This window comes from Nannospalax galili, unplaced genomic scaffold, assembly GCF_000622305.1.
Source record: "Nannospalax galili isolate Female #2095 unplaced genomic scaffold, S.galili_v1.0 scaffold1210, whole genome shotgun sequence".
Lineage (NCBI taxonomy): Eukaryota > Metazoa > Chordata > Mammalia > Rodentia > Spalacidae > Nannospalax > Nannospalax galili.
Window position 1 is genome coordinate 133,390 of NW_008328216.1, and position 12,205 is coordinate 145,594.

Below are 12,205 nucleotides of genomic sequence, written 5' to 3' on the forward strand. Positions count from 1 at the left end.
AAGTTCTTTGCAGTATCTACCTCTGTCCCTTTTGTCTTAGGTTGTGATAGCTGCTAAATCTCTAACTCATAGCATTGAAGGAGCTAGTTTAAAGAAGAAAGCACTTTTTCCCCCGAGAGTTAAATTGTATACTAGTAATTGGGAAGTCCTTCGGGGTCTTACCATGTATGACTTCCACAAACTGTGGTTCAGGAGCTGTGGTGGTTGTTTCCATCACAGGATTAAAGGACACTTTCATAGCAGAGTTGGTGAGAGTTGCTAACTTCTTCATCATCATTAACTAACACATGTGCATCTGCCACGAGACACCAGAAAGATGCTGATAGATATCTTTGGTCATTGCCTCCATCCTAACTAGTTCTTTTTTTCTTCATTCCATAGGTTTATATTTTTAGAGCTGACCGAAGATCAGGTACCTTAATAAAGATTTTTCAGGCATCAGGTAAAAAGGTGAGGTTCTTGGTGTGATTCATTTGGGAGTCAGTTCCCTTTAGCAAATCAATCCAGAGGCCTTAGTTGTGCCCTATGTTTATCTGCATGTTGTTGCTTTTACTCTGCCAGGGAGGAGTGTAACTTGCAGATTTCATGTTAATTTGAGGAGATATCATGTAGTGAGATGAGTTTTCACAGGGCTAAGTTGCAGGGCAGCATTTTTAAAGGGTTTGTAGTCCAGTCCTGCCATCCACATGCTGCATGGCACATCTTTCTGCCTTTCCCCTCCTCTCACTTTTGCCTTCCTGAATCTTTTTTATGCATACACATCTCCACCTGAGAGAGATCAGGTACAGCCCCACACAAAGTGATCACTTTCCAGGGACACAGGTAGACAGATGCACCTCACTGTCCCTGACTCATCTGCCTGACATGGCCCTCTCTTCCCACGTCCTGGACTCTCTGCTATCATTGCCAGGGGTCTGCTGTCACTTAAAGAAAATCCAAACAAAAACCACCCAGTTTCACTCACGGGGAGGGATGTCTAACCCATGACCCACATGTATGGGCCACAGGATAGCCATGAATACAGTCCAACACAAAATTGTAAACTTACTTAAAACATTATAACATTTATTATTATTATTATTTTATTATTATTATTGTAATTCTATTGAACTGTTTTCAATGTCAGGTCTCAATGTTCTCAGGCTTAAAATGTTGAAATACAAATAGTCACAAAGCTATTCTTGAAGGTAGTCCTGGAAAAGGATTATCTACCTGTGACACGCTACCCTGCTCATCTCCCTCTGTATTTCCTGAACGTTTCATTACATGATCCTGAGATTAAGCCTGTTGAATGGTCCTGTGATTCATTCACATCCTTTTCTTAGCTTCTCAGTCCTGCCTGTGTTTATGTGGCTTAGCTCAGCAGGATGACATGGCTGAACTTAGCTGCTCTGTGGGGCACTGTTTAGGCCGGGAGGGTTATGGGGTCATTTGGAGGCTGCTCTTGGTGGAGGCCTTAGGGGGCTCATGGGATGCCTGGGGTGTAGGAAGGAGATACCAAAAGGTTTTACCCACTGGTTCCCCAAAACAAGAGGGACATAATGATTACTCTTCCTGTTTCTGATCCATTCCTGCTCTGAGTCAGCCTTGCTGTGCACCAGCCTGGGAACATTCCATATTGTTCTGATGGTAAACCATATTCCAAATTCCAAAAATCCCACTTATGTGTAGATTTTTTGGATGTTGCAATTTTAACAACCTTACACGTAGTGTGTGTACTTAGTACACTTAGTATGTACACTTTATATATAATTATCATAACTTTTTCACTAAAATTAATGTATCCACAAACTTGGCCTTGCTTCTCCCTCTCAGAACTGTGCTGGCCTGTGTTATTTTAACATTTCCCAAACCCCAAAATAACAACATCGGAAAGTAACAGTGAGCAATTTTACAAAATAGGTTTTCCAAGTAGCCTCAAAGTTAGAAAAGAAATAGCTGCTTGCTGTTTGTGATATGAAAAGAACACAAAGAATGTATAGGTCTATACCCATCATCACCCTTCTGGCTTTGACATACGCCTGTGCCTTTCTTGGACATTTACGGCCTGCTGTCATAGAAATGAGACACTCTGGACTCTGACTTCTCCATCATCTCATGGGAAGAGGACATGACCCTCCTGGGTTTCCAAAGGATGTCTCTAACTTTGGTCCAGGGCTACACAAAGAAAGGTTCCAACTCAGCAAGCCACTGCTTTTAGCTGGCTCCAATTTGTACCAGATTGTCCTGTATTCTGGTTCCCTCTCAGGAAGGAAACAACAACAGAACCCACTAGGAAACTGGTTCTGGGCTTTATTGAGTTGACATCCTAGAAATAGTAAACATAAGAAATCATTAGTAGCACACATGCCTTCCATCCTTCGAGGGTGACAGGGAGCTCTGGTTAAGGGACTCTGGCTCCAAAATGTGTCATTGACATATTAAAGTCTTACTGACTTACCTCAGTATGTGAAGTGTTGATATTTCAAAACTTTGGGATTTCTGATTGAACGCCCATGAAGATGCCAACCTAAATAGCCCAATAAGGTTAAAGAAATAGTCCTCTGGGGCTCAGCCTGAGTGAACAGCTGTTGGCTCTATTTGTTGGCTCTGCTCCTCTGACCTTGCTTACATCTTCCCTGGTTCATTTCTTGACATTCAGGTAGGGAGATTGGCAAGACCACTGAATTTATGACTGACAACTTGGTGACTGGTCCCAGCCTCCACAATTGCAAACCTTTAGAGCCATTTCTTTATCCCTTGAAGACCAGGATTGGCTTTAGCATGGGATGCAGTTTCTGAGCCCTCCAGGGTCAGTATCCACTGCAGGAAATAAGTCAGAGAGCTCTCCACCTCTCTTAAATGTCCCCAGGTCAACAAACTCCACAAGCAAGAGAAAATGATGAGGCCTTTTTATTTGAAAATTTTTTATTTAAAAATGATAACGTTTTCTTTTTGATAGATGTCACAAACTTGCAGTCCTTTAGAGAGGATAGATCCAACTTGCACTTCTGTTTGGCATGCTCAGTATTTCTTTGTTATTGCAGAGCTGGAAATTAACTGAGGGTCTTTAGTTTGCTGGGCAAAGCTCTGTTATTACTAAGCTCAACCTCTGCCTGCTTTTTACTTCTACTTTTCAGTCAGGGTCTGATCTTGAACATTTTCTGTAGCTCAGGCAGGCCTTGAACTTGGAATCCTCTTTCCTCAGCCTCCTGAGTAGCTGGGATTACAGTCCTGTGCCACCAATCCAAGCTCATTAATCTTTTTGAAAAAGACATGAACAGGCCAAGTGTGGTAGCACACACCTTTAATCCCAGCAATAGGGAGGCAGAAGCAGGTAGATCTCTATGAGATGGAGGCCAGCTTGGTCTACATAGTAAGTTCCAGGCAAGATGGGGCTACAGGGAGACCCTGTCTCAAAAACAAAAACCAAAAAGCAACCCCCACTCCCACCCAATATGATCAGATTGTCAGAATTTGAAGCAAATACTTAAAGTAAAATATTACATTTTTGTTTTCTTTTGGAAATGCAAAAGCTGATCTTCTTGAGGTCAGTTTTCCTGGTGGTGGTGGTGGTTAGCCACAACTAGGAGGGATTGCTGCCTCATCTGGGCCTATGCTGCAGTCCCCACTCCACTGTGACTTAGACACTGACAACAAGTACCACTCGCCACCTGTAAACACACTAGGACTGTTATTTTTTTTTTTTCTTATACCTATGCAAGAGCCTAGATGTCCCTGATCTTTCAGTTTGAGACTATGAGCATAAAATAACAGATCCGGGGGCTGTGGAGAGGACTGGACTAATAAAATGCTTGCTGTGCAAGCACTGAAGACCTGAGTTTGATCCCCAGATCCTTAGAACCCACATAAAAAAGCTGTATATAGTAAGGCTTCTTATAATCTCAGTGATGGGGAGGTTGAGGTATGCACATGTGCCTGCACACATGAATATCTACACACAGGTACACACATATACACATGTGTAAAGAATAAAATAACAAGTACCAATGAAGATGTTTCTGAAGAAGTATAAACTGGTCCTGTTTCTCTATCAATCAATTTTCTTAGTTATTCTGTCATTCTATCTTGTGCCCTCTTAACTGATCTCTAGCTATGCGCAAGACTTGGGTGTCACGGGTCAGTGACCACAATTCAAGCCTGATGGGCTTGGGGGCCCCGAGGTATAGGTGCAGAAGAAATCAGGACGCAGGGGATGCAGAGGCGTGTGAACCAGTGCATGCTTTATTCTAAGAATCAACCTTTATAGTACAACAAGAGGAAAAGAAAATGTTCTTCTCAAGCCAAATTACCTCATCATGATATTTACAGTACTTTTATGATATTTGCAGTACCTTTGTGTTCCCAGGGCTCAGCCCTTTTTGGAATTGTACCTGTCCTTCCACGCCTATTAAACATTCTATTCTTTACATATAACTTTATTAGTTACACAGCCTTGTTATACAAGTTTACTTATGTACATTTAATAGGGTTCAAGGGACTGTCAGTGTTGTGATAGAAATCACTGCAGAAGAACATCCAAGTTCTCAGGGAACTGAGGCTTCCCGGCCCAGATCTGAGTTTACTTCAGGTCAGAACTCACTCTGAATTTACTTCAGATCAGAGCTCGGGCCTTCACACTTGGGGAAGATAAATGATACCCCCATGTCATATTTTCCTTCCTGCCTTGTGTTGTGAGAGTTCACATTCCTGCTGACTTGGTCTTGTCCAATGTTTGGTACATGGGGTACATATTTTGAAATGGTGCCTCATTCTCTAGGGACTGGCCTATTTGCCTTTCCCTGAGGGAGTCTGGGAAAGGGGTCTCTGAGCTGGCAAGTTTTGGTCTTCCATTGATTGGAAGGTCCCTAGGAGATGGGTACATCACTCTTTGCCTTGGTGTTCTGAATCGCAGAACAGTTTGGCTGTCACGGCTTCTGAGGGATTGGGGGCATGTGTTTCTAAAGCCACTGGGCTGATGGAAGTGAGGGTCTCAGTGTGTAAGAACAGACTCTGAACACTTTGTCGCAACTCAACTTGGTTGCAGATGGGCTCTTACTTCGGCTCCTCCTTATGTGCAGTTGACCTGAACATGGATGGCCTCTCTGACCTGCTGGTGGGGGCCCCCATGTTTTCTGAGATCAGAGATGAGGGCCAGGTCACCGTCTACCTCAGCAAAGGAAATGTGAGTACAATACTGGACAATGAAGGGACAGGTGTTGGGGAGGGACTTCTGTCTAGTCACAGAGGGGCACCCTCTGGGTTCTCTTGGTAATGTGCCATGCATTGGGTCATGTTACCCAGAGGAGGTAAAGACCCGATTCCTGTATGAAAAGGTTTAATGGCCTATTAATGAGAAATTATATATTGTGTGACAAGTTCAAAGTGCAGGACTCAGGGAGAGCTTTAATGACCGTTTGAGTGCCATGTGACAGGGACTGTTTTCCTGCTTTCTTTAAATGATTTCAATGTAATATACACATAGTACCCAAGTGTCTTCACTGTTCGTATGAAAAATCAAAGCCCTAAAGGTTTAACTTACATGCTCCAAGACATACAGCTAAGAAGTAGTGAGGCTAGGATTTGACTGTCAGCAAGCCAGCTACATCCTGGGCCATGCTTTCTCTCTGGGAGTTTACGTACATCTGTCTGGAAAAGCAGAGGCCAGGATGTCTGAGAGGAATCTTGAAGAAAGAGTAGGATTTAGATGAAATATCAAGGTGGGTGGGGCAGAGCTCTCAGCAGAAAGATGGGCAAATAGGTTCAGGTGTGAGGTAGCAGGATCCTTACTTAGCTCAGCATGGAGTAGGTGCTGGGCAGGCACTGATAAAATGGCCACGGACTGCAATCATGATGCCTTTTATTCTGCAATGTAAGGGATGAGGCAGACTCAGAAAGGTGCCTTTGCCCACTGCTGGAGGTGGGTGGGATTGGGTCTTGGGGAGGGGGGCAGAGCAGCAACCAACAGAAGCAGGAGACCCTGAGAAAGAAGAATACATTCAAGACCTAGAAGTACAAGTGTTCAATAGGAAGGGAATGATTCAAGGAATGCATTCTGCAACCACTGACCTCTAGTTAAGATGTGAAAATGTCTACAAGATCATCAGGGAAAATGTCACACCCACCTGTAACCTTTAAAGATATGTGGTATGTGGGAAGAGAGAGAGAGGTGGAAATGATATTTGCATCATGCATGAACATCTCAAAAATTAAAAATATGTGGCATACTCATATTAATAGAGCTCTGGAAGATGGTTCTTGAGTAGTTTTTTAAAAATCTTTAACTGATGAAATATATTTTCATAGTCAAAGATTCAACCCAAATGTATTTTAAAGCAGATCAAGGTGCTACTGACCCAACTGAGAAAGGACAATGGAGTTGGACTCTGATTCTCTGGGCAGTTGCCAGGAAAAAAGGGTCATCCATGGAAAGAGAGCCCAGGAATGTCCAACCTTATGCCTCCCCTGATATTTGCAGACTCTTTGGGAAGATGGATCAAAACCTGGGAGGGAAAGTACTTCTGGGTCCCAGGGGCAGTAACTCCTGGCACCTGCATTCTTAACATTTGAGGGGAGGTTGATAAGGAGAAACGAGGTGGTCGTTCTGTAGGTGAGACTGATGGGTATCAAGTGGCTGTATGGTTATATGTGCAGGAATCTGAAACATGTGCCTGACCTGACTGTGTTTAGATACTAGTAGAATCTTGGAGGATGACTTTTCCCACACGTCCATCCCCCACCCTCATCCATTCTAGTTTCTTTTCTGTTGCTGTGATAAAACATTTTATGAAAAGCAACTTGGAGGAGGAAAGGGTTTATCTGGCCTATGCTTCCAGGTCATTGTCCATCACTGAGGGCTGTCAGGACAGGAACTCAAGCAAGAACCTGAGGAGGAAACCATGGAGAAGTCCTTCTTGTTGGCTGACTTTCTCCCAGGCCCATGCTTAGTTAGCTTTCTTATACAGCCCAGGACCACCTGCCTAGGGATGGTGCTGCCCACAGTAGGCTAGAACCTTCTATATCAATTAATAAGCAACACAACCCCCCACAGACATACTTACAGGCCAATCTGCTCTAGATAGTTATTCAACTGAAGCATTTCAGATGACAAGTTACAGTTAAAGCTAACCAGGACACCATCTGGTACACCGTATTGCCATATGGTTACCTCACATACCAGGGTACTCTTATTTCTATTGAAAATTAGCCCATTTGATTAGCAACCATGAGGCTCTATGAAGGAGTGGAAAAAATAGTAGAGCAGGTGGACCTGAGCATGAATCTTACTTTTGCCAATTCTTGGCTATATGAGGTGAACAAGTAGCTTGAAATTGACACCTCCATTTCCTCTTCTGTGAAGTGGGAAGTGCCACATAGCCTAAACAAGATGATATGCAGTGCTTGGGTGGACATATGTAGAGGAATCAGGAATTTCCACATCACACTAGCAGGGAGAATTACAGAATCAGCCATCTGTGTCCAAGGGTCCTTGGATTTAATCAACACAGATTGAACATTTGTGGACAAAACCAGTTGTGTCTGTACTGAATATGTATTGATGTCTTTTTCTTCACTGCTCCCTAAATTATGTAGTATAACATCTATTTGCATATCATTTGCATTGTATTAGATATTATAAATAATCTATACATGGTTTAAGGATGGGGAGGGCATGTGTAGGTTATATGCAAACACTATACTGTTTCATATAAAGAATTTGAGCATTTTCAGTTTAAGTATCCCAGGGGTTCTGACACTAATATCTCCAGATACTGAGAGACAAGCCTATTTGTATTTTTGGACAGGATATCAGTGATTCAAGAAATTATATCTTGGGGTTGGAGAGATGGCTCAGCAGTTAGGAGCATCTGCTACTCTTGTAGAGGACCCAAGTTCAGTTCCTAGAACTCATGTTGGGAGTTCATGACTACCTGTAACTCCAGCTCTAGGGGATCTGACAGCTCTGGCTTCTGCAGACACCTGCACTTACATGCACATACTCATACTCAGACACACATATGTATTCATCATTAAGTAAAATAAATCTTAGAAAAAGAAATCATTACATCTTCATATTGTTTTTTAAGCTTTAAGTTTAGTTTATAGCAAAGGATATTTATTCACAGCAAAAGACAGACCCTCATGGGGTGGACTGTGGGTGTATGGGAAGTCCAAAATGCCTCCACACCAAGAAAAGTTTAAACGTTCTTGTGCCTACAGACATCAGATTGTGTTTTAGTGCTTTGGTATTCACAGGTCAATGATTTGCAAGGCTGTGGGTATTCTTGGATGGCTTTTGCTGCTATATACACTGTTTCCCTCTCTGCAAGTGTTTGCTCAAGAATTTCAAAGCCGAGCCATGTGTGATGCATCCCCCACCTCAGTACCACAGCCCCTCTAATAAGATTATCAATGCATGCCCTGTGCAAAACAGCCTTAGGAACTTGTACGAAAAGGCACAGGACAGGAAAAAAAAGAAAAATGTGTACTCCTTTGATTAGCAGAATCTAAGGTCCCACCTGTCTACTTCTCTATCAAAAAAAACAGGGTGATATAAATTAGAAGAAGAAAATAGGTTTATTCAAGGCCAGCCCTGAGGAAAATCAAGGAAACTTTAAAAAAATCTCGTATTTATATCCTAAGGTAGGAGGCTCAAGAGTGCAAAGGGCTTTTAAAATAGGACACAAAGATTACAGTGAGCAGTGAATCACTGGGCAGGAAATCGCTGTGCTGGACAGGGTCTTTCTCTCCAGAGCCTGTGTCCATCTCTCCTCTTGCTGGATTGGACCTGGGACCCTGGCCTCCTGGACCAGCACCTGTATTTTCTCTTCAGAAAAATACAGTCAGTTCACTTGATCTGAGGAGAGGAAGAGGCCCTCCAGAGACTGCTTTAGGATTTAGAAAATCCCATGAAAGGGATGAGTTGTTTAAAAAGAAGGAATTAGGGAGGGAAGCAGAGGTACCTGTTTCTGTTTGCTGTGTCACACCTTAAAACAACTTTGAGGGAAGAGTTGGGTCATAAGGAAAACCCAGAGGACACTGTGGAGACCAGGAAGTGGTAAGTTTGCTTGTCTATATCGTACAGGTGAGGTGCAGTCCTTGGCCCACAGGCCATCTCCCTTGCCTTTAGAACACATCTTAGGTTTCTGCAGAGCCTCCTACTGCACAGGTGAAAGGCCTTATTCTGCTACTAGGAGAGAAGTTGGGGTTTCTGTGATTCTGCCCAGATGTTTCCTGTCCGTGGGTGTGCCCTAAGAGGGTGGCGTTCTGAGTTCTGAGTTTTCATTGTGCTTCTTCCCCCCTTCTTTTTTCCTCCATCCTGTTTCCCAGGGAGCCCTCGAGGAACAGCTGGCCCTCACGGGAGATGGCGCCTACAATGCGCACTTTGGGGAGAGCATCGCTAGCCTGGGTGATCTTGATGATGATGGGTTCCCAGGTGAGTGAGGCTTCCCTGGGGTGTGGACTCCTTCCAGGTATAGCAGCTCTAACTTTGTTCCTCCTTAGCAACTCAGTTCTGGGTCTTCCAGTCCACCCCTGAAGGTCCATCAACATCCCATGGGGAGAAAGGACAACTCTTAGAGATGTTCTCCATGGTGATATTCAGGACTGAGTGCTAGAACTCTGCTTCTGTGCATTCCTTCCTCACCAGCTCTGAACTCTGTGCTGTGTCTGCAGTGGAAGCAGACCCGGGGGCTGGTCTATTGGGGGATTTCTCCCATCAAACTGTTTGCCTCTGCATCTGAGATGCCCATCATCTTGATGAGGAAATGAGTAAGGAAAAAATTAGACATCTTCTCCTCTGATGATGGAAGTATGGTGGTGGGTTGAGGATGGTGTGTCAGAGGAATAGGGATATGTACAGGTTGAGCAATGGTACCCGCCACCACCTTTTGGCTTCTCTCTCTGATCTTTTCAGTAGCTCTTTCCCTATTCTCCTTGCTGTACGTACAGTGTTCAGATACTAGGACTTAGAAGAGCTGCTTCTCTAGGGTTGGGGTGCAGCTCTTGCTTAGGCCAGATACCTTTCAAGACTTCACACCATTGACCACAGATGGCTTCATTCAGAGAGACAACTGTTATCTTGAGGCCGTGAGAATGCCTACCCCTTACCCTTGATCTCACTTCTGCAGACACATGACTTATTAGAAGCCAAGGGAAGAAAGGAAGGAAGATTCAGCCATTCCAGGAACTGTTATTTGTGAGAATGATGTTGGCGTGTATGAGAAAAGAATGCCACTGGATCTATTTCCTTTATTCCTAAAATAAAGTTGACTTTCTCACTTATGCATCAACCATTGTCTATGGAATGCCCTCTCCAGAAGATGGAGATTAGGATGGGTTGTTTACATTTGTTTCTTTTTTAGCATTTGTTTCTTTTTCTTTCTAACGATGAGGTAGAAACACTTTCCTAAGACTAAGCTCTTAGCATTTATAACTTTCCACATTTTTTTTCTGTTTAATATACCATATACCTAATTTAATGGTTGAGTAACAAGCTGACAAGAATTTGTGATATCAGGGAATTCAAACATAATGCCTGGAATTAAAGAAACCACATTTGTGTTATTCCACATGACTTTGTTTAAATTAAAAAAAAAGTTTTCATGTGTATGAGTGCTTTACCTACATGTATGTAAGTGTACCACATGCATGCAATGCTCGTTGAGGCCAGGAGAGGGTGTCAGATCCCCTGAAACTGGAGTTACAGGTAGTTGTAAGCCACCATGTGGGTGCTGGGAAATAAACCTACATCCTCTGTGAGAGTAGCAAGTGCCCTTAACCACTGAGCCATCTCTCCAGCTCCCCACATGGGGGTAACTAGCTAACTAGCTGTTTGTCTCCCCTCAGATGTGGCTGTTGGTGCACCCAAGGAGGATGACTTTGCTGGAGCAGTCTATATCTATCATGGGGATGTCAGTGGGATAGTCCCCCAGTACTCAATGGTAAGTGTTAGGAGGGGCCAGGATAACTGTTCATGCATTCACTTTATAAATATGTATGGAGATTCCTCTGTACCATGATGTGAAAACACTTAGGCCTGCTTTCATTCTTTGTACTGGTGAAAGAGACAAGCAACCAATATTGTTTATTAAATACAGAAAAGTGCTCACAGACTTCCAAATTTGCTTACATTCAAGGATATATCTTGTCTTCAAAAGCCATCTGAATTCTTACCTGGAGTTAGAGCTACTTATTTTATTAATATTTTTAAAAGTTTTACATTTATTTATTTTGGGCTATTGTATATGTTATGTATGTGAAGTATAGGCACATGCACATGTCATGACACATATGTGATGGCCAGAGAACAGCTAGCAGGAGTCAATTTTTGTCTTCCACCATGTGGGTTCCAGGGATTGAACTCAGATCCTCAGACTTGGTGGCAAGTACTTTTACCTGCTGAGCCACTTGAAGGTCTCTAGAGCTATATTTTTTAGAAAAGAGAGAAACCTTTCTCTCTTTTTAGATGCCTTTATCTACCATCTGTATACTAAACCAAAGGAATACTTTTTAAAAAGTCTTTCTGTTTTTGAACAGTGTCTTGACTAGCCCAAGCTGATCTCTAACTCACTAGGTAGCTGAGAATTATCTTGAACTTTTGATCCTCCTACCTCCACCTCTGAAGTGCTAAGATTACCAGTGTGTACCCCATGTCCAGTTTTATGTGGTGCTGGGGATTGAACCTAGAGCTTTGTTTATGGCAGCCAAGCACCCTACCAAGTGAGCCATGGCCCCAGGCCCCAAAGGAACATGTTTTAAAATGTAATCTGTGGAGACAATGATCCACATAGGAGGGCCTGAAAGTCGTCATAGGCTGTTGTCAGACTTAGCACCAGGATCTAGTCAAAGCTCCAGTTTCACATCCTGGACTTGGGGATGTGGAAGTGGGGAGTTTTGTTTTTTTGCCATATAAGCATGGTGCTCAATCTTGCTGATGGTATCAAGCCTGGCCCATGGGAAAAAAGGAAGTCATACTTTCAACAGAAGCATGCTCAGGATATTTGTGAATGTGTATAGAATGGTACTGGTTTGTATCTTTCTCCCAGTGGGTCAGTGGCAGAAACTGCCTGCCGGAGAACCCATCTAGAACTTTCCATTCAGGTGCTAGGGATGTAGCTCCGTTGGTAGAGTGCTTCCTAAGGTGCACAAGGCCTTGGGTCCCATCCCCAGCACTCCATAAACCATGGAAGGTGGCACATGCCTGTCATCTGTCTCAGCACTTGGG

General features: G+C 43.3%; 1 protein-coding gene across 2 annotated transcripts in view; it reads left to right on the forward strand.

Moving 5' to 3' along the window:
* Itga9 (integrin subunit alpha 9) overlaps nucleotides 1-12,205 on the forward strand; it is a 365,552-nt gene that overhangs the window by 66,404 nt on the left and 286,943 nt on the right. Inside the window, exons 1-4 of one of the 2 annotated variants that reach the window (XM_029555637.1) lie at nucleotides 386-450; nucleotides 5,027-5,164; nucleotides 9,310-9,415; nucleotides 10,828-10,922. In XM_029555637.1, coding sequence (XP_029411497.1) covers nucleotides 5,027-5,164; nucleotides 9,310-9,415; nucleotides 10,828-10,922 — 339 coding nt within the window. In that variant the 5' untranslated portion in view covers nucleotides 386-450. Of the gene's footprint in view, nucleotides 1-385; nucleotides 451-5,026; nucleotides 5,165-9,309; nucleotides 9,416-10,827; nucleotides 10,923-12,205 lie in introns of those variants that run through there. The other variant, XM_008855995.3, reaches the window with a different exon arrangement.